We start from the raw sequence: 27,360 nt of genomic DNA on the forward strand, positions 1-27,360 counted from the left end.
GCCACCACTGTCTAACAATTAAAACCCCAGGTATGGGCTTTTTCCATAAAAGTGAAAGCATTAGTAGTAACAATGGAGGTACACACCATTGTCTGAATCCTTCCCAATCCCATTCACACCCAGTCATTATCTCATATGACCTATAAAGAGCCTTCTATGACCTTGGGCAAATCCTTTAGCTTTTCATATCTCATTGTCCTCACTCTGAATCACGTGTGTGACAGGTTAAAATTTTCGAAGTCGTAAATGATTTCCAATATCCCTGCTCTGCTTACTGGTGTCCTTCCCCATACAGGCAGCTAGGCTGGTTTGTGCTCATTCCCTCAGGGCATGTATCTGACAGCAGAAAGCAAAGGGGGGAAAAAATTAAAAAGGCTTTTTTTTCCCTGGCTTTTCAGCTTCAAATGCCTAGAAACTAGGGAAGTAGAAAGAACTTGGGGAACAGAGAAACAATTTGGAAGGAAGTTGGAGCAAGGTTTTCACAGCGACCCTTCGTTCCTTTCCCTCTAGATTCGAAAAGGGATTGTTAGTTTTGTAACTCGGGTTCTGCTATGCTGGTAGAATGGGGGCTTAAAAATTAATAATGTTGAGCTGCAGAGAAATTTAAAAATATATATTCCTTCCACCCATCTATTTGTAGACTGAGATTCATACCAGCCCCATGTGTGAACACATCTGACTTTCCCAAGAATCATTGTCAGCACATTGCTACTCTGTGGGCTGATTAAAACCCCCGAAAAGATGGGCCAATCCATTCCAAGGCAACTGCTTTGTCCCTGCTGGTGGGAAGAGATTAGGGGCACTCTGGGAAGTCATTGCTGATTTCAGAAATGCCACCGGTCTAATGAACCTGAGTTAGAAAGAGGACTATATAATGCTTTAAATTTTCCCGGTTCGGTGCAAGATAGTTGGCAGTGAGGGAAAAGAGGACAAATTCTACTTCGTTAGAAGTGCTGACTAAATTCTCTAAGTCTCAGGAGGCTACCTAAAGCGCTAGTGCTCTGACCATCCTGAGGCTTCCCTAATAATCTACTCCTGAAGACTTCCATTCATTCCACCAGGCTTCCGTTATTCCACTGTGGGTGCTCCCAATACCGAAAGTCCTAATAAATGTCACGGCAGGACAGATTGGTAGTTAGGGATGAGAGCTGCTCCTGACATTTCCTACATACCTGGTTGGATTTTGAAAGAAGTACCTCAAAGATTACATAAAGAAAGAGAGTGAAAATAAATAAATGTATGTATGTTTACACATTCTCAACATACAATGTGCAAATTATACTTTAAAAGGGCTTTATAAACCAACTTGACTCTAAAAGCAAAATTGGAACAGAGTGGGAAGAGAAGAAAGTGCCAGTGTGGGGGCTCCTTGCTCCTTTGGAGGCCCCATCACTCTTACCACTTGCCACATTCCACTTAGAACTGCTAGTTCATTTTTCAAATACAGGCCTTATACGGTCCTTCAGAGCAAGGACTTACTCCTGGCCCTTGTCCTCGGGGTCTTGTTCAGACTGGTAGACTTTGGCTAGGTGATCCATAACTGTCTGTGGTTGATTAGGTGCCCTTTCCTATCTCTCAAAACTTTAAATCCAGCTGGGGATCTATCCTTGAGATATCTGACATCATGGGATATTTAGTAAGAAAGCTTAATCCCCATCCATAATTTTCTAAAAATTTAGGACAGGATGGGTCTCCAACATTATCCAACATACTTTGATTGCTTTCAGCAGAGGTCTGACTGATTCTTTGAATCTAGCCCTTGGCTTTACATCCAGGTGTAATATATTCTGAATAGTAACCCAGTAAATCAGATTCAAATCTTGTCCAAAATGTACTTCCCAGATTCCTACCAAAGGCAGAAGTTTGGTTAGAATTTTCTCAATGATTCTATATCCAGTTGGTGTGAGCAAAGACCCCCCAAATACTATTAAAGTCCTTAGTGATGTGAACCAGATGGAAAATAAAACAAAAGAATTCACAACTCATGTTAGACTGAATTGAATGTCTTTAATTTCACACAATGAATAACATATGAATAGGATTAACTTTTTTTTTTAATAGTTAAGTGCTCTATACTGTGCTAACCTGATCTGGTAGCGAAAAAGACTGAGCTTTCTTTTAGAAAAAATGTTTAAAACCCAACATCTAAGACCATGGAGGAGCATGACAGTAAAGCATGCCAGATGTATCTACGCCTCAAATAACAGCAAGTCCGTGTTCATTTTAAATGTACAAAAATGCTTTATGAATAAAAACTGTTACAAAAAGAACATTTCAAACAATGTACAATTTTCTTGCCTCTATATTCAATAAAATACAAATACATTTTTTGTTCTAAAATATGTTTACATACAATCAAAGTAGAACATGCAAATTACACTTTAAAAAAGGCTTTTAAAAACCACTTATGAATACAAACTAAAAATTAGCCAGCACGACTTGTAAGACAATCTTGTGCCCCATTTTTTCTTTTGAAATATATATATACATATTTAACACATCATGTGCATTTATTATTATTTAAGAAATAGATTTTTTAAAAAAGGAAGAAAAAGAAAGACACCAACCTAGGTTGGAACTGCCCTTCTGTGTTGACCAGTGGCAGCTCTTTTCAATTTTCCCCCCCTTTAGTGTTTATTATACCTGGGGAAGTGGGCAATAGATATCCAGGAAGTTTCTTCCTTGGTTGATATGTGCTTCTAAGACTGTTCCCCAAATGACTGAGTCCCACTGGAAGGAAGACTCATTAGTGGGGCAAATTCTCCAAGAAACAAGAGGCAGAGGGAGCCTTGTATTGTGGAAAGAAACTTTAAAAAACACCAAGAAAATGCTACGGTATATTACAGTTCGAGTTTCTAGGCACTGTGATGACATTATCTGTAAGCTCTGGCATTTGGACCATTGTGATACTATAGGGTAGTGTTGAGAATAATGTCTATATTTATCTACTTTTACATAATGAGAAGGACTGAAAATCCTGCAATGTAACACTTAAATGGCTTTTGAGGCATTTCGGCTTCTGCCACCCCGTCTCTCTCCATGCTACAGTTGGCATTTAAAGGCTTTGGAAATATATGTATAGACTTTAGACAGTTCCCAGGTAAATCTTCCTAGTGGTAGGGAAAAAATATTCTCCAAAAACTCATTATCTGAATATTGTTGGGTAATAAGCTGTAGGAGTGGGATTTTCTACTAAAGTACTAAAACCAAATCCTTTATGACCTGCATGTAGTACATCACCTTATACTATAATTCTGTCACCACTTGCTTATCATATTTATAGAGCCAGCAATGTGCAGAACACAAATTCCAACTGCTATCCAACATGGCCTCCCACTCCGGACAGCAGCCAAGTTAACATGCTAATCCTCTGTCAGCCCTTAGTCACCTACTCTGGGCTGTCAGTGGCTGTTGAGTCCCGGTCCTGCCAAGTCACAAACCAGCTCCTGACATGTTCTCCTTTCTTTTGACCTGTCTTCCTTGGGATGTAGCCAGAGCTATGCTATTAGAGGAAGTTAAACTTCTCTATCTTTCATATGAGATGAGGGCTCCTCAGCCACTTAGGAAGGTGGATCAGAGACCCATCAACACCTTCAAGGCGGCTTTTAGATCTCAATTTCATCCTTTGCTCACCTCTAATCAGATTCCCTATAAATGGGTTCATGCCTGCTTGCTGAAGAAAGTATTCCATAAAAACAAAAACAAAGACGCAAGAGATTTCTTTATGAAATAATTGGCAGAGGTGTTTATGGAGTCCCATGCATCCCAAATGACATCTTCTCTAAATAAAAATGCAGCCTCCAGAAGGCAGTGTTGGCTGGCTAGAGACTCCTCAGTCCAGGTCAGGATTGCTGGGTTCTCATCCTGGGTTCTGCAATGAGGTGAAACTAGACTAGCCCAGTGTTGAGCCAGGACAGGAGACGAGAGATTAATGGAAAAGGGTCATTAGAAAATAAGGAAATGGTTGTACCAATGAGATGAGTTAAGTTAATGGAAAGTATAAGAGGAAAAAAAAAAAAGTAACGTAACACTGAAGAGGGAGCTGGGCAGGGGAGAGAGGAAGCTGTATGGTGTCAGGACTAGCTTCCACCTTCCAATGGCTATTTAGCATGTCTCAGTTTGGGACTTCGGTGGTTTTCTAATCTACTCTTAGGGTCATAAATGTAGGGGATTTGCATTGAACTCACATGACAACTATAGAACTAAATTTATGTATAAGTTACAACCCTGCTATATCCCTCCTGGAATACCTTACACTGGTTTGGAAATTCTAATGTATAAGTTATTTGACATTTCTCTCCAACTAGAAGTTAATGTCAATTAGAGTTTGGGTCCTTCCTTAAGAAGCTTAGAGAGTGCCAGCTCATTCTCTTCTGCAGGAAGACTGAGTCTACTCACAGACCTGGTTGGGGAAATGGTACAACACCAGAAGGAAGAAGGGCAAAAGAAAGGATGAAGGAAATGATTTTCAAAGTCCTGCAGGAGAGAAACCCCTTTATGGTTTAATTGGAATGAAAATGGTTGCTCTTTCATAGCCATAGTGGGGTGAATGGGGCTAATTTAAATCTTCCTCTCCGGTGACTTTGGAACCACTCAGACATGGCTTGGGAATGACAAATTGAAAGTGGCTGGTTTGATTTTGCTGTTCAACTTCTGTGAAATGCCAAAGGTCCACCTAGGTCACAAATGGAGTATCTATGATATAAGCTCTAAAGTACAGGAGAATGCATTCCTTTAAACTTACATATTGCTAGGATTAAATGTGACTGACCTAGTGGGTAGCAAATGATGTTAAGTCCAAGGTGACAGTGCAGAATAGGATGATTCTGGGTAATTTCAACCAACTGTTGATGCCATGACAGAACAGTGATGTTCGCAAGCATATTAACTTGGGATTTTTAAATTTACTCCCATAGATACTCCATCCCTTATTCTCCTGTGTTCCCAACAAAAATCCATCTCACTCTAAGGAAATAGTGTTGTGTTTTGAAGTGATAATACAATTTCCAGCCAGTCCCAACTTCCTGTAAAGAAACTTAATTTGGACGTAAACCAGATATTCTAATTCCCATTAGAAAATTGAATTCTGTCTCTCAGTGTCTCTCTTTTTATAATCTACCATGCCGGGTGTTTGATGTCTTGGGGAAGGTAAGGGGAGGAGGAAGGGAGGAAATTGAAAATACTTATTTGAAATTTCCACATCTGACTTTTAGAAAACATCTACGGCAATGGAATAACTTCATATTCATTCTGAATCTTCTTAACATGTTTTACTTGAGCTGTGGAAATGGGTGATAGAGATGGAATATCTGTCCACGCTAAACCAATGGCTAGAGTACAACTTGGATGAGAAATGTACAGTTGAAATTGACCATTTAAAAGACGATTTGTCACACACAGTTTGCATCCATGCAGACTGATAGATTTATAATTACAGTATGTACAAAAATGTTTTAGTTTATTAAGGCAACCACAATTTGGATACTTTGTCCAAGGTGGCTTGATACAATTGGAGTGGTGATACCCTTTGAGCATTTTCTTTTCTTTTCTTTTTTTTTTTTTCAGATAAGAACACTTACTCCCATTCGCTTTTAAGAAATAATTATCAAGAGATAATGGACTTATTCTATTGTCTTTTTGTTTCTTTTTTTTTTTTTCAACAACCTATGATAGCTACTTGTATGAAAATTCACATACCAAGGCATTGCCAGACATTTGTCTTTCTGGTGGGTCTGGGGTTTCAATTTTTGGTGATTTGTCAGTTATTCCATTTGCTGTGGGTTATTAAAACCATTTCATTCTGCTTATTCTCTGCTGATATGTTTTAAGTATAAAAATAACCTGGTTGACACCCCGGCCAACATATCCTTGGCTGCTCTAAATCACTTATTAAAAAGGCTCTATCAATACTGAGTATCTGTTTCACAATGATTGGGATTCGAAGCCAAGTTCCTTGGGACAGCATGCCAAGGGTGGACGTTACAACACACATAAAGTTTACATTATTTAGGCGTGTACCAAGGAAAAGAAGGCAGCGAGTCAGTTAATGAGAAGGTATATGGAGTACAATGGGCAAAGGAAAGGTAGGAACAGACTATGCTAAGTATCAGTGTATGATATAGCAGAGGCACACAGAAGGATATGAAAGCATGTCTAAGGTTGCCTATCACTAGAATTCCACCTTCTGATGACGAATCCATCTGAGAAACTGTATGGTTAACGGAAAGATTCAGGTCACCTGAAGATGATGTTGGTGCCCCAAAGCCTAGCCAAGCTTGGAAAAACCAAAATAAAAGCAAAAACCAATTAAATGGAAATGGGTTACAACAAAGCCAGTTGAGAAATTTGCAGCTTTTCTCCCCTTGGAATGTTTCCTAATTGAGGGTGCTTCCCTTTCAATTTTCCTGGCCAGCAAATGCAATGGAATCAAAGGCGCACCTTGGATGCAGGAGGCCAGGTGGGGCTGCCAGAGAGCACCACCACCGGCTTTCTCCTCCTCGATGGGTCTTCTGCTCGCCTGCAAAGATCTAGCCATACTGAAGTGCCGCTTGGTTTGGAACTGCTGTAAAGCACACAGACCAGCTTCTTTTGAAGGCGTCCCCCTGCTTCGCTTTCCCAAGAGCTACTGATGGCTCCACCCCATCATCTGGCGCCATTCTGCCTGCCCAGCTTCTGGAGAGAAGGGCATCGGTGTCCCTGCAGCGTGGGATTCCACCCCCACCCCTGCTCACTGCACTTCCAAGTGTCAGTTCCCCAGCCCCAGGTTCAGACGCCCAGACCCACACTAGGGAAGGCCATCGCTCTCACTCCCTCGGGATTTCCTCTGCCTTTTGGCCTTCACCTCCTCGTCCTGGGGCAGGGGCTGCTGCGGGGGTGGCTGCTGCGGGGGCTGGGCAGGAGGTTGAGGTTTGTGTTTCCTCTTCCCTCCTCCTCGGNTTGGGTGGCTGCTGGCTCCAAGACGAGCGGGCTCAGACTCGGCTTCTGCCCCCTCTTGCTGGGAAGGTCAATGCATTTTTCCAGCACCGGCATTTGGTCTCTGGAGTCCTCATCGAATTGCATGGGCTGCTTTCTGGGACGCCCTCTTCTCTTCTTGACGAAGTTGTTGCCTGTCTTTGATTGTCTCTGCAGCCGCTTGGCCTTCAGGATCTTGTTCACATGATCCAGGTTCTTCTTGGTGGACAGGATCTTCGTGTAGTTGCACATCTTGCGCACCTCGCACTGGATGGCCTCGATCTCCCGCCGCTTGAATCGCTTCTTCAGGGAGGAGCTGGCTGCGGGAGGGGAAGAGAGAAGATTGAGCACCAGAGGCAAGCTGCCCTACACCCAGCAAGAGCACTGACAGCTGGCATTCTACTTGACCAGGAAGATTCTGGAGAAGCAATGTTATGTATGTGACCCAGTATTTACTTCTTTATGAAAAGTGAAAATAATAAAAATAAACATGGGTTGGCTATCTTATGTGCACACAGCATTTCTGTTTATACTATTTCAATGTTTACAGCAATTCTGTGGAATGGTCTTGTTCCCATTTTTAGAATTTAGAAACTGAGGTTCACACCATGTAGGAAGATCTACCCTGGGAGTGAATGTCAGAATCAATGTTCCCATTACCTTTTCCTATTATAACTTTTATTTTTTATTTAGCCCCTTGACCTTTGATCTGATTCAATTTAGGATTAGGTTCTGCTTTCTCTTTCTGTAGAAAAAGTTGAATGAAAAAAGTGACAGTCCTTTATAACAAGCAATCTGGATCATTCATATGTACTATCAACTTCAAAACAGAGATGCCGTGACCTCATGGGGACTATGTATGTAAGTGTGCCTATTTATTTTTAACCCTCCTCTACCAACACAAGGGAGGATTATTTTCTGAGACACCATCTCTCTAATTCCCTCCCCTCACCCTGCTCTGCCAATATCCTAGACTTGTCAAGTTGCCTGATCGTGTCCAATTGACAAGTCCTTCTTAACCAATTCATTCTCTGGAAACCTCAAGGGAAATCAGCCAGGTGTTTCTGAATCATTTACACTCCCACTACTTGGCTGTGTGTTGTTTGCAAAGAGCTCTTTTCAAGTCCTGGTAGCCAGATGGACCTGTATTGTATGAGTCAAACCTCTAGTCTCCAGAAGTCTTGTACTACTACCACTAAATAGCCTTCAGAATTGCTTTGTTTTGAAGTTTGGACACTGTAAAGTGTGAATGGCTTTAAGACATAGCAGATCTTTCCTCCTTTAGGTCATTCTTTCTCCCTGTGCTGTTCATGAGCAGGCATGCATGTATGTCCATGTGTACACACACACACACACACACACACACGCTCAGGCACTCTACTCTGCTGCCTCATCTTCATACTGGCTCCTCCCTTTTTATGAACATAAGTGTGTCCTCACTTAGTTTTTTGCTGCCGTGATACACCCTAAATGCTCAACCCCAAAGATGCCTGTGGAGAAGATGCTGACCCTACTAAACATTACAGGACTATGTATTACAGTTTATGTATTTACAGCATGATTTCTTGTGTTATCCAGTGTTTTCTCAACTAGTGGAGAAGTGGAATAGATATCCTAAGGAAATAAGGAGGGGGAGGCACCAGGGTGGCTCAGTTGGTTGAATCTGACTCTTGATTTTGGCTCAGGTCATGATTGCAGAGTCATAGGATCGAGCTCTGCACTGGACTCTGTGCTAAGCATGAAGCCTGCTTACAATTCTTTCTCCTTCTCCCTTTTCCCCTCTTCCCTGCTCATGCATACTCTCTCTTTCTTTCTCTTTCTCTAAAAAATAATAATTAAGGGAAATAAGGGGAAAATGCTGAAAACATGAATACCACTTTAGCTTATTCTTGGGCACTCCCACTTTATTCCTTTCCCTGCTTTACCCCATTTTTCTCTCATGCTGTGGCTGACACTGAACTCCAGGAGGGTATTATTTGAAGTTATTTACACCAGTAGCTTTATGGAGTGGGAAGCTCTGAGTTCCATAGGACAGGTCAAAATGTTGCTGCTTTTGGCCCAAGGTCATTGTAAGACTTACTGAGCAATGAATAACTACTGAACAATCTTTAAAATAAGTTATAAAGATCAAAATAGAACAAAGCCAAAGTGAGCTTCTGAGTACAAAAATAAAATGTTTGTAGTTAGTGTCGTGAAAGAAAAGCGTTCCTCGATTTTGAGTTCTTAGATGCAGGGATCAATTTCTGTCCATCTTTATGTCCCTTACAGAGCATAGCATGGTGCCTTGTCCATGGACAGGATTTAAAACTTGTTTTTGGACTGATGAATCACACTAATCATTGCTGCCTTATAGTCACAGCCTTCTCTAAAAGAGTTCTAGTTTGGATTTCTAAAGCATCCACTCTAAAATCGGGCAGTAAGAGCTAGCAGGCATCCATGTCCAAGCCAGTTGATCTATCTTGTCCACACAGTTTATGAGTAAATGAGAAGAAGGCAGAAATACTACACAAAACCTTTGGCATTATTCCAAATACAAGTTTCATGTGAAGTTTACCCTTTCTTTATATCCTCTTTGGGGGAAGAAAATGCTGTGTAGTATATAACACAGCATATAGGTAGAAAGTAAAACACTTAGGAAATTAGTTGGCAGTATTTGAGTAAAGATTGACTGGAAAACTCCATGAACTGCAGGTCATTTGGGAGAAATTACAAGCATTAGTTTGTTTCTCTCAGTGTTTTCTTTTTAGCATGAAGTGCCAAAAAAACAAACAAACAAAAAAGAAACCTAGTAGATAATACCATACTCAATAGTTTGTTGTATGCTGCATAATATTTTATTAAGCCCTTGCACTGAAAAATGATTATGAAATAAGTTAATTCTGAGTCGTGTAAACATACCTTTACTAAAAATATCATAACCAATTCCTTTGCACCCACTGTTCACATTTGATAAATGTTAACTTTTGCCATATATACATTATTTTTTTAATGTTTATTTATTTTTGAGACAGAGGAAGACAGAGTGCGAGCAGGGAGAGGCAGAGAGAGGGAGACACAGAATCTGAAGCAGGCTCCAGTCTCTGAGCTGTCAGCACAGAGCCCAACGGGGGGCTTGAACTCACAAACCGTTAGATCATGACCTGAGCCAAAGTTGGACATTTAACTGACTGAGCCAGCCAGGTGCCCCTATACATTATTTAAAAAATTTTTAACAGGTTATTTATTTTTGAGAGACAGAGACAGAGCACAACCCAGGGAGGGGCGGGGGAGGGGGGGGAGACACAGACAGAAGCAGGCTCCAGGCTCTGAGCTGTCAACACAGACCCGTGCAGGACCCAAACTCATGAACTGTGAGATCATGACCTAAGCCAAAGTCAGACACTGAGCCACCCAGGTGCCCCTATACATTATTTTTTTTTTAAGAAAGAAAATATTATAGATTCAGCTAAGTCAGGCCCCCTCTCAATTCCATTCCAGTCCCTTCCCTTTCCATACTTGAATTTATATTTTTACTGTATATGCATGAACCCATGTTAGTAAAAATTACAGGACTGAAACTACCTAATGTTGGTGGTACTGTAAGGAAGTGGGGACCCTTGTACACTGTTGGTGGGAGTATAAACTCAACTAATCATATTGGCGAGCAGCTGGGCACTGACCACTAATACTGAAGATGGGCATGCTCAAATGCCCCAGAGAATCTGTGTCCAGGCTGCCTCCTTTACTTATCTGTAGCAGGAGGCCAAGGATGTGCAAGGATGTTTCCTGAAGCTCAGAAGACTGAAAACAGTCTAAATGTTAAAAGGATAATCAATCCATTGTGATACTTTCAAACAATAGAATATTATAGATCTGTTGAAAGGAATAAGCTACATATATCAACATGGTTAAATCTAAAAAAACAAGTTGAATAACAGAAGTGAATACAAGTACTTGTAAATATATCATGTGAAAAAAGTTTAAAAACACACAGATCCCTTGAATTTTTATTTCATTTTCAGTGTGCAGATGTGGAGGTTTAAAGTGACAACAATGCAGAAGCTCAATTGTGAGCTAACGATTGGGCGGATGAGATTTCACTCTCCAAAGCTACCTCATGGCACTTTAGTAAGCTTCCAGAGGAGTGCTGTCCAGCACAGTTTTCTGCTATGCTGGAAATGTTCTATATCTGTGCTGTCCCATTTGGTTGTCCTTAGCCACATGTGGCTACTAAGCACTGAAATGTGGCTAGTGTGATTGAGAGACTACAATTTTAATTTGACTTCAATTTAGATAGCTCCATGTGGCTGGTGGCTTCTGTAGTGGGCAGCTCAGCTCTAGTCCTAACCACCATGAAATACAGGGGGGGACACTGGTTCATTCAGCAAAACACAGACTGTGGGAAACTCTGAGCAAAGCACCTGGTGCCTTTGACAAATACGATGCAAGGAGAGAAAGGCAGGGGAGGGAGTGGGACTGTAAATTAAGAGACTTAACAGATAAAATGACCATATTTTGCTGCCAGTTTAAACAAACTGTCAAAAGAGATCTTATTTCATGAATTCATGGAAATTTGAATAGTGTCTGGGCATTGCATGAATATTACTTAATTCTGTTTATTTTCTTAGGTGTGATAACTGCATTATGACAATTTTTTAAAGTACCAAGCTTTTAGAAATATTTGCTATTTTTTTTTAAGTAGGCTTCACACCCAGCATGCAACTCACCACAGGGCTTGAACTCACTACCCTGAGATCAAGACTTCAGCTGAGATCAAGAGTAGGATGTCCAACCAACTGAGCCACCCCGGGACCCCTAAAATATTTATAGATGATATTATCACATGATATCATCTGGAATTGGCTTCAAAATAATGAGTAAGGGAGGAGGTAAGTAGAAGTACGGATGAAATAAGATTGACTCTGAGTTAATATTGTTGAAGCTGAGTGATGTGTACACAGCAGTTTATTATGCTATTCTGCCCACTTTGGCATATAGTTGATAATACCATAATACCTGGTTAAAAACATATACATGGCAAGTGGTAATAAAACATCTTTCTTTGAATCTTAGGAATATAGGGTGCTCTGGTTTTTCACCCTTTTGGGCTCTGTCACCAAAATAATTTTTGAAAGATAACAAATGTCCTCAGCAAAAGCCATGTATCATATCCCTAGAAAATTCCTGCTGCTAGCTACCCTCCTGGCTTAATGGGCTGGGAGAATGAATAAGTGCTCTGGCTTTTATGCTGTGACCAACCTAATAAACATATCAGGGCCCAATCTCCATTGATGTCATCAGGTGTTAAGACTTAAGATCCCTTCTTTCTTACCTTGTAAACTTTGGAGGTAGGGGGAGGTTTCCACATCTACTGGACATCTGAATTTTATTTTGCCCATATATATAATCCCAATATTTCAGTTCAGGTTTGCAATCCCTGCATAGGAACTATAGCAGAGAGAAGAGCAGTGGGAAGGACTTTGCAGGGGCAGCTAGAAACCAATCTGAACGAGGACAAACCTCTTAGCTTCTCTGGATCTCTCTTTCTTCATCTGTTACATTGGGCAGTTAGACTAGATGCTCTCAAAATTCTCTTCTAAAGATTGCTGTAATTCTTTCCTGTTCTCATTATCAATTGCCTTCCCAAATGTGAGGTGGCTTTCTACAACATTTATTCCATCTAATGATTTTGAAATCCTAGTGGTGGTGGAGTGGGGGAGGACTTTGGACTTGGCAGGATTTGATATTCACAAATCTTTCTCCTTATTGCTTATGATTTCATTGTCCCTCTAAATGTTTTCAGATTTTTCTCTCTTCAAATTGTTTCATTATTGGACAGTAATTTCTGGGCTCTTGCAACAAAGATTGATTCCATATTTGCTCTCCTTCTTATAATGGGCCCTATCTTGCCTGTTCTTTGTTAGTTTTAAAAAATAATTATGAGTGGCCAAGGCACAATGAAAATTCATGTCTTCATAACTGCAAAGCAAATCATCTTTTAGACCTTTCTCTGTATTCAAAATCATCATGCAAATGGTTGACTTGGTTTTGGGCCCAGATGTAGCTTTTCTGTCTTTTTGTTCCCATTATCAGAGGATTGGCTCATCAGCATTTGTTGATTTGGTCACGTCTTATATGATAATCAAAGACTGGACTTAGCACTGTGCTTTGCACACTGACTTTGCAGATGTAGGATAGGCACTGTGAGCAAGATCAAGGCTAACAAGGCTTAGTTTTATGGAAGGCTCCTCCAAAATAGGTGCTAATGATTTGGAGATGATACTTTGTCCATGTGCAAGACACATCCTCATTTAACAAGAAAGTTTTGGGTGTGTCAGAGAGGGAAGCAAATTCATCTTTGGATTCATTAGAATTGTTCTTACTGTTGAAATATCCCTATGGGGAGGGAGGTAATACTCAGGGGTGGGGGGAACTGTTGAACTGCCTAGAGTTGCCTTCCAGCATGGAAAGGGCTAGAACACTCCCTCAATCAGGGCAGACAGCTGCAGTATGAATTCCATTGTATGGTGATCCAAGTTAAGATCCTTCGAAGGCAAAAGCTATGTCATTTCTTTGTACTCCCAGAGTCCCCAGTCCTGGCTCATTCACACAGTAACACATGGATCTGGTATATAGTACATGGTTAGCAAAATACAAGCTCAAAGGAATTCACTTGTTTAATGTTCTCCCATGAAATTGTGCCTTTTTTTTCTTTTTCTTTTTTTTTTTTTTTTTTTTTGTTTTTTTTTTTTNTTTTTTTTTTTTTGTTACTTTGTACTTAGCTCAGTAATGATCTCTTGTTTTCCTAATGCAGCCTTTTATTTTTTTAATGGGATGTACGAAGCAACTTGCCCTGGCATGCAAACATTCTTCCTTTTTCCCTAGAATTTAAATTAACCTTATAGGATCCTGGCCTTAGAGGCTCTTTTAAAAAAAAGTTGGCAAGGCAGGGCACATCTGAGTTGCTGTTGGTCATCAGCATAAGTGCTATAGTACTGCTTTACAATTTCAAAGTTGTAATTTAGAATTAAGGGTTAGCAGATGTGGGAGATTTGTCATGATATAAAGGTGCCTCCATTCTATTTTTAAAGTCATAATACAGTTCTTTGAAAATACATTCTTTGAAAATGTGACTGGCTTGTGTGAGGCATACAGTACCTGCCTGATTCTTTCAGGGCAGCCTCCACTTAGGGGTTTAAGGTAAAGCAACATCCTATCTTGGCTGCAAAGCCTTGGTGGCAGGGATATGGGGATCCTGGGTTTACTTTGCTCTATTTCTCATTCTCCCTGGGGCAAATGAAGGTTGGAGGCAAAGTGGGCCCCTGGCTGATGGAGAAATGAAGCAATGCAGTGTACATGTTCACAAGGGGAGTTCTGAAGCAGCAAGGGCCACCAGGGTGCCTTTCCTAGATTTTCTGGGAGACGTTATGGCTTTAGGGATCCAGGAAACTTATCTCACACCATCCTGCTGCCTCTGCAACTCTGCCTACATCACTCATGGCGTCTGTGCCTCTCCAGCTCTGATCACCTCTTAACTCAGCCACTTCCTTAGGGGGCTGCCCATTCCCCATGGAGGAAGCAAGACTATCTACCTGGCTACACGAAAAACATATTAATAGCTTTTATTTATATTACTTATATTTGATCTAAAAATAAGAACTAAGTTAAGCATTCTAATGCTTAACATTTGGGGCAACTGTGATGTCCTTATTTGGGCTGTACATCAGATGTGCCACTTGTCACCACTGGGCAGGAGGACCTAGGAGAAGAGGGAGAGGTCATGTTCATTTGAGGGGGTTGACAGGCATCTCATCAGTTTCTTATTTTGGGGTTGTCATGCCCTATATTCAAAATGCTACAATAGGTCAGCCCTTATGGTTCATTTTAGAAAATTAAGATCCTTGAAAAGAAAAAAAAAATACTTAGTCATAAGATCAGGAATATCCATGAAATATGTCACATGCCATGCAGAGTTTTATTGACTTCTCTTAGCAAAAAAGAGTTGCCATTTTCAGAGACGAATTTTGGCAATTTCTTGTATAAAAGACAAGGGTTCGAAACGTTCTCACCTTTGCTGTGTTGTCAATGGGCTGTCAGTGAAAAATACAAACAACAACTTAATGTCTCTTTAGGGTAAAATGGAAATAATTTAACCACTTTTAGGAAGAAACTCATGCTTGAGACAGCATTTTTGACAACTGATTGAGAATGTTTCCATTGTTTGGTAATTTTGTTATTGAAAACGATACATTCTAACCTATAAAATTCCTTAAATCTGCAAACTAAAAAATCTTGTAAATAGAGTTAACTTCCAAATGAAGAGTTTCAGAGATTTAAACTCATGAAACAATGCAATGCCTTTTGATATGCAAGACCATATGATTGTTAAGGTTGTTGGTTAAACAGCCTTTGCTTAACTGGTGGATGGGACTGAAAAAAAAATAGTACATAAAACCTTGGAATGTGAGTAACCTGTTTTGGGAGTGTTCACAAGACAAGCAAACATTTCTAATACATTTTAACTTTATAAACAAGTGATGTCTTGCAATATGAGTAGTACAACGTGAGGGTGAATGTCACGTGATCACAATTGAGCCAAAGGTTCTTGAAATTTGCTTTGATCTACAAGTACTTTGGATTACAAGCATGTTTCTGGGACAAATTATGCTCACAAACCAAGATTTCTTATGCTCACAAAAACAAGGTTTTACTGTATTCTGATTTAAGTAAAATGATGCACTCTCTCCTTTTGGATGTATGTTTATGTGAAACAGCCTTTCAAACAACAACATCTACTAACAAGTATTGAAACAAACTAAATTTGAAATCAGAGCTTCAAATTGCTTTATCACAAGTGTAAAAAAAACCCATAAGGTTTTCAAAAAGAAGTATCCAAACTCATTCAGTTGGCCTTTCTAAAACATTATTAGAAATACTAAAATGAATGTAAAATTTTGATGACAGTGAAAATATTTTTGTTTCATTAATATACAAAGTTAAATGAAATTTAAAATTGTTATAACAGTATGATTTCAGATTTAGCTCAACCTTTCAAAGTTTGTATTTAAAACTTTTTAAATGTTTATTTTTGAGAGAGACAGAGTGTGAGTGGGGAAGGGGCACAGAGAGAGGGAGACACAGAATCTGATGCATGCTCCAAGCTCTGAGCTGTCAGCACAACTCACTAACTGTGAGATCATGACATGAGCCGAAGTTGGACCTTAATTGACTGAGCCACACAGGAGCCCCCAAATCCATATTTTAAAAGGTGAGTGTGTATATTTTCAATATGTGTTTACATGGGGTACCTGTTCAAAAGTATGTTAGCGATATCACCATATGATCAAAAATTTGGGCTGCTTTAAAGTTTCCCTGTCTTCTTCTCAACTCTGGAAGAGTTTATTCACTCAGTATTTAATTCTAGAAGATCTTAATGCCATAAGAAGCATTAAAGCTTCTCAAAGACAGAGGGCTCATGTTCTTCATACCCTTTGTAACAAAGAATGCAGTGCCTTTTTCACAGTTGATGCTTGCTTAATATTTCTTGCTGGATTATTTCACAGTATAAGCTCTTAGAGCTTAATAATCAATAATCTTTATATTCCCTAGAGCAGCTTTAATTGAAGTGCATGTAATTCCATGCCAGTTGGAACAGTCTCCTATCCATGGAGAGCTTCTACAATGGGGCTAGAGGCAGACCTGGAGGCCTCCTGGGTAGGCATTTCTGAGCTCCTGCTCCCTAGATTTTCAGCATCCTTGCCTTCTCTGACCACAGGGAAGTAACACCAGTCATTTCATGAGGTGAGCCTTGGGAGAACCACATGTGGCTTTAGACAGATAAAGGCAGTGGTAACTTGTCTCCAGAGACAAAATGCGCAAAGCAAGAATGCAGATAGTTTGCTTAGGGAGCCTCTAGGGGAGGTAACCAGTACTTGGGCAGGCCTGAGAAAGCTGGGTGAAGGGAGAGAGCTCAGAGATCAGAGCTCAGCAACAGAGGCGATTATCTCTGTCTCTAAGGTACACTGGGCATATTCATTAGTAGGAGTTGCCCTGGAACGCATCACAGAAGAGTTTCAAAGCTGGGTGTCTTTCTGGGCATGATGCTTATTAGGGCCACAGTGGCTTCCTAGGCTTTTGGCAAGGAGTGAATTGTGAGTGGTGGCACTCTTAAACTGAGGAATACGAGGGCCATTTAGGCTTACTCTTTTTCTTTCAATTAACTTTGGCTTTTGTCTGTTGCATGTGGCTCAAGCCCCAGCAGACTGAGTAGACAACTTGAGAGGCTGGATAGAAATGCAGTTAACGCCAAAAAGTTTGACGCTACATCTGCTGAGTCTCACAGCATGCCAGGTGGTCACATGGCGGGGGTGGTCACACCCTCTCAAAGGGCTCTTTATATTTCTTTTTTCCTTTCCTCTCCAATGTGGCATAACTGTATCCTTAACCATAAATACCATCCCATCCCTTATATAATACACCAATTATTGTAGCTGTGTGTTCATACTTGATTGTGAGAGATTTTCTTGTTTAAATTTTGGGGGAAAAAAACAAAGAAAAGAAAAACAGGAAAGAACAAAGAATAATGTGGCAAATATGATCTTATGAAATGCTTACATTTTAAATATTTAGGCTCAGATAAAATAAATCCTGTTGACCATGCTAGAGCTTTAGGAATTCTATCAAATAATAGGTATCTGTCCTGTATTTTCTTCCTGGTTTTAATAATTGCATTTGTTTATTTAAATCCTCAGGCTTGTTATTTATGATCTGATAGAAAACATTGCCTGGGATGTTAGAAGAATAAGGTTCTAGTCTAGACTTTTCACTCAGTTCTATGTTTCTAGACAAATTCTTGACTACTTGGTGGGACCCTTACTTCTAAATAAATATGATTCTGTAAAAAATAAAAGTCATATATCTCCAAGTCTTCTCTGTTCCAGGTAAGACATCCTCACTTACTTCATCTATGTTTGATACGAAATGAATTCTAGACTATATTCCATTTTGATCCTGTTCCTCTGGAGATTTTAGTGTCTGCCAAATCTCATCTTAAATTTTGGTGCCTGGAATTGAACTGATTTTCCAAGTATGAAATGACTATGCAGAAAGATTGGGTTGATTAATTTCTGTGATCAAGGCACAACACGTCCGTTAATGAGAGCTACATAAAAAATAAATAAATAAAACTTGCAAAGTTGTTTTTTCCCCCAGAAACATCACACTGTTGGCTCACATTAAATAGAAGCTCAATTAACTTCTTTAAATGCTTCCCTATAAACTGCTACCAAACCTGGCCATTGCAATGGGGAATTGGTTTTTGAGTTTAAATACAAGCTTTCTATTTAAATCTGTGAAGTTTTATTTTATTGGTTTTCGTCCAGTGTTCTAGTCTGTTATGAAAGTTTTGAATCTTAATTTTGTTTTCTCAGAGACTGCCCAGATTTGTAAAATTTACAGAGGGTTTGAATACCCTCAGAGTTAATGACTGTCCATTTATCTCCTTCTGGGCATGATTCACGTGACCTAAATATATGCTATTGTTTTTCTCTTTATTTAAGGCTTTCAAGAAAATAATGGAAATTGGCACACACACAAAATATCCCTGTATTCATCATAAAAACAACAAGCAATTTATACCCATTGCTTTAGACTTTCACACATTTTTGTGTCTGTCTGGTTAGTAGGTGATGGATGTGCCACAGAAAAAATGACTTTGCATTGCCTACAGGTGTGTGCCAAACTCTATTATTTCTGAGAGAGAGGATATTGCATCTGAAGTTGGATTGGGTAGGGGCAGGGAGTCTTACATTTTTCTTTTATCCAGAGGCAATTCTCTTGCCCTAGTGAGAAAAGAAAAGAAAAAAGAAAAGAAAAGAAAAGAAAAGAAAAGAAAGAAAAGAAAAGAGGAGAGGAGAGGAGAGGAACAAAAACAAAACAATAGTCAATAGGCATCCAGTGCCTTCCAATTTCTGCTGGAATTCAGTTTAATTAGATACTCCTCTAAAAGCCACTGAGGATTCTCATTTCAATATTAATCTTTTTGGTCCCCTCTACATTGCTTGTATCTCTCTGACAGCATTTCATATAGTCTGTCCTGTGTTATGATTATGGGATCAATCTGCATTTATCTCTCCTTTTAAATTATGTTTTAAATTATGTTTTCTTAAGGAACAAGGACTATGCCTTACCCATTCTTATTCATTCTTGGAAGAAGCATTGACTGAGCCCACTCTGTGCCAGGCTCTGTGTTAGGAACACCATTCCATGTCTCCCTCCCCCATGTGACCAGCACAGAGCTCAGCTGACTTACTTGAATTGAAATCAATCTATGTGACTTGACCTAAACCAACACTTACTGTCTATTTTGTAAAGGCTGTGTTTGAAATATGAAAGGATTTATTGAAGGGGATCCAAATCACTGTAAATTAAATTAGATCTTCACATATTTCAGCTGTTCTCTACTCTCCTCAGAGCACCATTAACTGTTTGGAGGATCTAAGCTATGACCAAAAGCACTGAAGCACTGTGAAATATAGACTGATATCCAACCCACTCCATAGTAGTGCAGATTCAATGACAAAAATAAGTTTGGAATTTATTAAGTGCCTTTAAGAGAAGCAGCTTGAACATGTAAGCCCACAGATTGATTAAAATGATGGGGCTCCTGAAAAAGGGAGATATGTGCATATTATATTTTACTTAGCTTTCATAAAAAATGGGAGCCAGAGACAGAGAGGAACAGAGAGACAAGAGAGACAGAGAGACAGGAAGAAACAGGATGAATGGTCTTTTCTTTGCTGAACATTTGGATCAGAATTAAATGGTATATTGTGGGGGAGTGGTCATATGCTCTCTTGGCAAATATCTATACATTCAAGTTCTGAGCACTATGCCAGTAGTGTTTTTTTTGTTGTTGTTTGTTTGTTTTTAATTTTCACATTACTTTTTTTTTTTTTTTCAAATATAAGCTTGGACAGACTTGAGGCAGCAAATACTTCTTCCTCAGTTTAAGATTTGACAATTTAAGAGGAAACGGCTCATTCATCATCGTTCCCTTTTAGAGACCATAAATTATTGGCTCATATACCATGTGGCTTGGATTCTAGGAAAAGTTAGTGTAAACAAATCCAAGTTACAATGCGTGGAGTAAGAGAGTGAGTCATAAACAGAACACAGACATATGCTCTCATATAAATAAGGGCCTGGATCATCAGCTTCCCAAAGTCTGCTTCCCATTAATTACACAACAAAATGAACTTTCCATATGTAAAGCCCAAATCACTTAACTCTGGCAACACGCATGAGACAAAGACCAGGATTGTGGCTTAATATTTAGGCACTAACTAACCTGGATTTTCAAAATAAGGAAAGTCCTCTCAAAATATCTTCAGGTACTGAAAGGACAAGAACATTTCCTTGGAGGAGTGTTTTTGAACATTGAAACTATACCTCGCAACCCAGGAACACTGTGTGAGGCTGGTCTGCATCCCCCGCTGAATTTAAAGGTAATACCAGGCTTACTCTCTTTTCTTCTGAGCTCTGTCATCTTTATGGGGCAAGCCCTGGGTCCAGGCCACACAGGGTGTTCAGACATTGCTGGGATCATTGAACAGTTGAAATTCCCTCCATTAGTACCTTCTCTCTGTCTTTTGAAACTGCACATTGCATGTTTCCTCATTATTGTGAGAAGGCTATCTGGTCTCCCTTAGTTGAAAGAGCTATCAAGGAAACATGTAACAATTGCTGGGGAAGAGGATTCAACAGGTGAAAGCCACTGAGTTCTCTCCTTGTGTTCCTTTCAAAAGCAGACATCGTAAAAAAAAAAAAACTAACAGAGTTAGTTACAAAGGACATTTAAGTAACAGATGTCACATTGTAGGAGCCCTGGGTGGGGGAGGGGCAGAGAGAACAAGGACTTTTATTCTTTACTGGGGGAGGTGTGCAGAGTATTTGATTATTCATTTACTCAACATTTACTTTGGTGACAACAACTTTGTATCATACCATAGATTCTACAGGTAAGACAATACAAGGTAACATTCCTGCTATCATATGAAACTAAGGAAAAGGGGGAAGAAATGAACATTTTTGGAGAACCCACAGTGCAGGCTGCAGTCTCTCACAAGCATCCTCATTTAATTGTGATCACAACCACTTGAGGACATTACTGCCTCTGCTGTACAGACGAAAACCGGGACCTCAGGGGTTAAATCATTTCCCCAAGGGCACACATCTTAAAAGTGATGAACTGAAGGATTCAAGCAGGGCTGCCCTATTTCAAAGCCAGTTTCAAACCATATTTCCTTAAGAAACCGAAGAAGGCAGGGAGCTAGAGAGAGTGAGAAAGCCTGGGTTTCCTTGTTGCTTTTCTACTATTGACTGCATCAGAGTGCCAAATTTCTCTCAATTTCACAATCTCAAAGGCCTCCTCCAACCTTCAAATTCCATAGTTAAATAACACAAGATGTTACTACAGACTATTCCTGCTACTTCTGTTAGATTAGGCGCTCCTGCACATTGTTTTGATCCTGTTACTTTGTCCAGTCCAAATGCCTTTGATGGTTCCCTATAGGGGGCCAGGCTGCCAGGATAATGAGTGAAGTTTGTCGGGACCCCGAAGGAAGTGGGGGGGGGAAGGGGGGAATAAAAAAGGAAAGTGAATATCGTGCATCTAATGGGCCTGATGTTATTCTGTATCAATAGTTGCCAGGTAGGAATCTGAGCCCAAAGTTACCAGGATAGTCTGAGTTTCAAAAAGCCAAAACTCTTGATTATTAGGTAAATCTTATGATGTTCACAAACTGATTTTTAAAAATGTATAACCCCCTGTAAGCCAATGAGACTACAACTGCAGATTGCTATTGGCCCATGGCTGCTATTTTGCTATCACTGCCTTTCATTGTGCCTCCTTCTAGAATTTCAGGTTCTCCGTATTCTGACCCTAAGCCTTTCTTCCAGCCTCACTGGTCATTATTTCCACACATACTCCTATCTCAGAGATGTTGTAAACCTGTCCCTCTGCTTCCATCTGCTTATAATTCAATCCATCCCCAGAAAGCTCTTTCAGCCCTTCTCCCAGATCATTTTACCATATCCCCCAATTTCCCCTAGTGCCATTTGGTTGGAAATTAATAACTTTTCAATTGCTCAATGATATCTCTGTTAGGATCTGAGATTGTTATTCAGTCTATTCACTTGTTAATATTATTTGGTCATCTCATGTTTTAGAGTCAGGTCTTCCCCAACAGCATGAAAGTTCCCTAGGGCAGGAGTTAATCATATATGTATCAGTGCGGCAGATACTTAAAAAATATTTGACAACAGTAACAAAGCCTTACAGAAGTTCCAGTAAGATGAACTCGATATAGCATTTAATACCCTCATGAGTAGGGAGGCTTTGACGGTGCCCTGAGATATAAGAGTATTTGGAGCAGTGAGTGAGGAAAAATATTCTGAAGATAGTTAATAGATGTTATGATCTGAGTCATAACATGACTAAATTATGACTTAATATGATTAAATCGTGACATGGCATGACTTCATTCTTTACACGAGAGGGGTCACAACACAGTGACATGTTATTTTGAATATATGATTAGTGTTACACCTGCTATTTCATTTCTTTCTCACCACGGCCTAAAAGGCAGAAATTACTTTTCCCATTTCACTGATGGGGAAACTGAGACTCACAAGTCTCGGAAGACTGAGCAACTTACCTAAGAGGATGAATTAATAAGTCCTGAAAAGCTAGACAATAACCCTGGTCCTTGAATTCCAAATCCACTTTCCACTATGTATCTGTGTGGTGGCCAGGAGTCCAGGTTTCCTGATTCTTACTCAGGCAAGATTTGTAGTTCAGTTCACCTCTCTGGGTTCAATATTCTTATCTCTGCCACGAAGGGATTAGTGGAAAGCCCTTCTATATGGTCTAACCCAGTCGTGTCTGGTCAACTCCAGGTTATGAAACAAGAGGAGATCCCCTGGGAGGGTGCTGTGGGATTACTGTAGTCTCTCCCATCGGTGGAATGAAGAGGGCTGACGAGTGAGTGATAGCGCGGTCAGCCTGTCTGTCTGTCTGTCTGTCTGTCACGTCTGTTTTATAATCCTTACTCTCTTTCCCCTCACTGCCTCCTTTCTCCCTATCCCTCTTTCTCTGTCTCTTCGCTCTTGTAGACAGACTATAGCCTGCCTGGACCACTAAAGATCATTCTTAATGACAGTCATTACACACTTCTTCCACGTTGCCTGAGGCTACTTCCACAGCAATGAGCAGGAAAGACCTTGCCTCCGTTCTCAACAGCTGGGCACAGTATGCCAACTTCACTGGAACCAACAAGTTTTTCAAAAACTCTCCATTAATTACAGGAAACCCAAAGCACTGTCCCCCCTTCTCATTAACACAGTTGCTTTCAGTGGCCACTAAATTATCTTGCCACCATTAAACCAACAATCTAATTAGACCTGTGGAAATGGAAAGAGTCCGTGAATGAGGCAGGCACACCACTTTCATCTCAAAACTGATCATAAAATATTTGTGCCCTTTCGTTCTGGCCACATAAAATCTCCCCCTAGAAGAGTCTCTTTTCACTCTCTCCGATTTATAAAGAGGAGCTTGAATATTTGATATAAAATGAGTATCTTAATAGAAATCACTTCACGTATGGGAGGTTTTCTTTCCCGCATTTCACCGAGCGTGGAGTCCTCATTACAATAATCGCACCTGACTCCCCCTGTGTACGATGCCTCACAGCCAAACCTCCCACTGGGCTTCAATGGAAGTGTGAATGATACCATCACTGGGAAGAAGATAAAATGTATTATTATCATTACTCTATTTTTAAGAGGGTCTGACTGTGGCAAGAGGTGGTTGGGAGCATAATCTGAATGAAGCATTCAGAGAAGATAAATTGAGTTAAGTTCCTCACAGACGCAGCACTTTCAAACCTGTTATTACACTTTTGGTCTTTCCTAAAATCTCAACTCTGGGAGGGAAGAAAAAAAATAGTTAAATCAAGTCCAGACATGTTTATTGAGTATTTACTATGTACCCAGCACCTTGTAAGGTTCTTGACACCTAACTACGACTACAAGTTCCTTAACAGCTGGCCTTTGGTTCTCTTACTTTCATCCCGAATAACAACACAAAGTTCTTCGAATTTATGAGATACTTGATACTCACTGAAGGGCGCAAAACTGAAATAGGAAATATGATTGCTGCTCTTGGGAACCTAACACTCTGGGCACAATGCAAGACTATTATATATAAAATAATTAAATTACAGCCTCGCTTTCCATTGAGTGGCTCATCCCCCGAATACCATAGAAGAGCTCAGTGAAGGCAGACACGTGTACAAGTCCCTCCATCTCCTCTCAGAATAAAAACATACTCATGTATTGCATATACTGTGCCATGTAGACTGACTCTTTAAGTTGAAAATAATCTTCCTCTGCAAATATCCTGGTGGGTTATCCAATACCTGGTCTGCCATTACTGAACAAAAGATGCTGGAGATCCCTTTCAGGTAGTTGCTTCAGCTGACCATTCTTCAGCTGGTTTGCTGTTTCTGGTATTAATATGGAAAATAAAGGCAAATCATGGTCTCTCAATGTGAATGAATATAATTCTGAGGTATGTGTTTTCATGCACCAGATGGTTTTATGCAGGAAAAAGTTGTTGTTCAGCTCATTTTGACTAATATTTAATGATTATCTATTGTTTGCCCACCAGGATGCTAAGTACTGGGATTTTAAAGTTGAATAGGATCTGATAATAGTCCAGCATGGGGCACAGGCATGAGCACAGACACCATATTAAATATAGGGGTCAATTACCAATGGGCTTATAATTGGAAGCCATGGAATACAGAGGATGTGGCATCCAACTTGGCCATAGGGTGATTCTCCAAGTGGCTATTAGGGAAGGCTTCTTAGAGTTAAAGTCACTATGCTGTATCTTGAAGAATGGTCATGAATTAGTCATCTACGTGGCTCGAAGAGTGGGTGAATGGAGAGGGGAACATTCCAGCATGGAAAACAGATAATCAGTTAATGGCAATGACAATAACAAACACAGCAGTGGCAACAATAGTGCTTCTTTGCTAAACTCTAGTTATGTGCCAGGAACTCTGCTAAGATTCTCACAAGGGCTGTCTCACTTATTCCTCACCACAATCCTCTACACTAGGTAGTATACTTTCCGCATTTTACAGATGTGAGCATTGAGGACCAAGATCAGCCAGCTGTCAAGTGTAGCACTGAGATCTCAGTGTAGATGATCTGAAGCAAGAATACATGCAATCAAGGAGAGCAGTGTACAGCCCATGTGTGATGTGAAGAAAACTGGGCCAAAATGTAGAAACAAGGCAAATGGAAGGGTGCCTGTCTTTTTGGATTCCTAGAGTACTGTTTTACAGGCCTGCCCCATGATTAATTACCTAGGGAAATGTAGCTTTGTTGGATTTGCTCTCCACTACCGATTACAGGCCCAGACTCTTCCAGGTAAAATGTTAACTTGAAGATTTTTGCTCAAAAAATATGCAAATGATTTCTGACTGGTAGCAAAGATAAGCCCAGAGGTTACGGTTTTACTGCCCATTAGAACATTAACTGAGCGATCTTGCTTGATGTTCTTTCTCCAGTGTTTATGTTCCTATAATGTCCTGTCCCTCTAATTCTTCTTTGGATTAGCTTTATTAACATGTTGGTTTCCTCATTAAAGAGTTGAGTGAATTTTTGACCTGAGTTTTTAGTTTTCTGAAAATCACATTCTGACTATAGGATCCCAAAGGAGTTTGGTGCTGGCTAACATTTCTAAGGAGGTGTGGTTGGATCATAAGAGGCAGGGAGTGGATTCTGGAGTGTTTGGTGCTTCTCTAAGATGCTTATAGCTTTGGCCACGTGGACAGCTCAGCTGCTCTAGATGTCTGTCTCAAATCAGAAAAGAGCCTGTTTCCTCCTGATGGGGCAAAAATAAAAAGAATTTTTGGAGTTTTTTCAGAAGATCTTTGGTGTGATGGGATCTTCAGGGAAGCACAGAAGCTTCCAATCCTACTGGGTCTCTTCATGGCCCAGAGCCAAGGAAAGGGGGGCTTTTCATGAGCCTCACATACAGTAGAGCTCTCCAGGCAAACAGACTCATTCTGTGCTGCTTCAACATGGGCCCGTAGGCAGCACTATTCAGGCAATTTGAACAATTCATCTTTTAATTAATTTTTCGGTTTATTTTTGATAAAGAGAGAGAAGGAGGCAGCACACGAGCATGAGTGGGAGAGGGGCAGAGAGAGAGGGAGACAAAATCCCAAGCAGGCTCCACACTGAGAGCAGAGAGCCCAATGTGGAGCTCAAACTCAAACACCATGAGATCAAGACCTGAGCCTAGATCAAGAGTTGAACGCTTAACAGACTGCACCACCCAGGCACCCCTGAACAATTCATTTTTTAAAATAAAGCTTTATTTTCTCTATATCTTTTTTCAAGTTTTTCTATTGTATATTTTAAGTGATTAATCTGGCCTTATAGGAATTTATTTTACAATTTGAAGACTTCTTCAAGTTTGCATACTTATAGCCCTTAGATGTTCCAAATCCTATTAACTTGCACATTTATTTGCTCTATTTTGGTTGTTTGAAAGACAAGACTTTTGGCTGAATTGACCAGCTATTTTGGCTAGGAGTGTCAGAGGATGATTCCACATAGGCACAAAGCACATAAAATGAATAATTTTACAGTTCTTCTTGCAAAAGAATTTGTTGCTTTTTGCACCTGAATATTATTTCATTATTCTGGACCCCTCTCCACTGATGGCATTTGGTTAATTGCAAAATCAGAAATGCTAGAATTTGGGGGTCAGAAGCAATTTTCATGATTATTTTGCTCCAGCTACTAGAATACTGGATTTCTTTCTAATTCCATTGGAATTAAAGATGTATTCTTTTATTTGTGAAGGTAATTTTTCTTTCTTTTTTAAAGATGTATTTATTTATTAATTTTGAGAGAAAGAGAAAGAGGGAGTGGAGCAGGGTAGGGGCAGATAGAGAGGGAGAGAGAAAATCCCAAAGAGGCTCTGCGCTATCAGCACAGAGCTCGACATGGAACTCAATCTCAAGAACTGTGAGATCATGATCTGAGCCAAAATCAGAGTCAGATGCTTGGCTGACTGAGACACCCAGGTGCCCCTGTGAAGGTAATTTTGCAGTCTTAAGGTTTTGCATCTTGATTACAGGTTATCTGTCAGTTCTGATGGGGCTGATAGTTGGTTAAATGATCTACCTAATATCAGTCTTTGCCTTCAGAAGCAAAATGTCTAAGCATTTAATACACTTGTGAAATTTATTTCTTTTCGTGCCTTTTACACGTAGTTTTTTTAAAATTTTAATTACTATTATTTTAAGCTTTTATTTAAATTCCAGTTAGATAACAGTGAAATATTAG

General features: G+C 39.9%; 1 protein-coding gene and 1 long non-coding RNA gene across 2 annotated transcripts in view; one reads left to right on the forward strand and one right to left on the reverse strand.

Annotated features, from left to right (window-relative positions):
- LOC144242665 (uncharacterized) overlaps window positions 1-7,435 on the forward strand; it is an 84,456-nt gene extending 77,021 nt beyond the window's left edge. The window contains exon 4 of the long non-coding RNA XR_013338409.1: window positions 7,129-7,435. This is a non-coding gene — a long non-coding RNA (uncharacterized LOC144242665). The remainder of the gene's footprint in view (window positions 1-7,128) is intronic.
- SETBP1 (SET binding protein 1) overlaps window positions 4,008-27,360 on the reverse strand; it is a 366,730-nt gene continuing 343,377 nt past the window's right edge. The window contains 2 exon segments of the mRNA XM_077777651.1: window positions 4,008-6,930; window positions 6,933-7,271. Of these exon segments, the coding sequence (XP_077633777.1) occupies window positions 6,785-6,930; window positions 6,933-7,271 (485 nt within the window). The 3' untranslated portion in view covers window positions 4,008-6,784.

Source organism: Crocuta crocuta, unplaced genomic scaffold (assembly GCF_008692635.1).
Source record: "Crocuta crocuta isolate KB4526 unplaced genomic scaffold, BGI_CrCroc_1.0 scaffold36, whole genome shotgun sequence".
NCBI classification, from domain to species: Eukaryota; Metazoa; Chordata; class Mammalia; order Carnivora; family Hyaenidae; genus Crocuta; species Crocuta crocuta.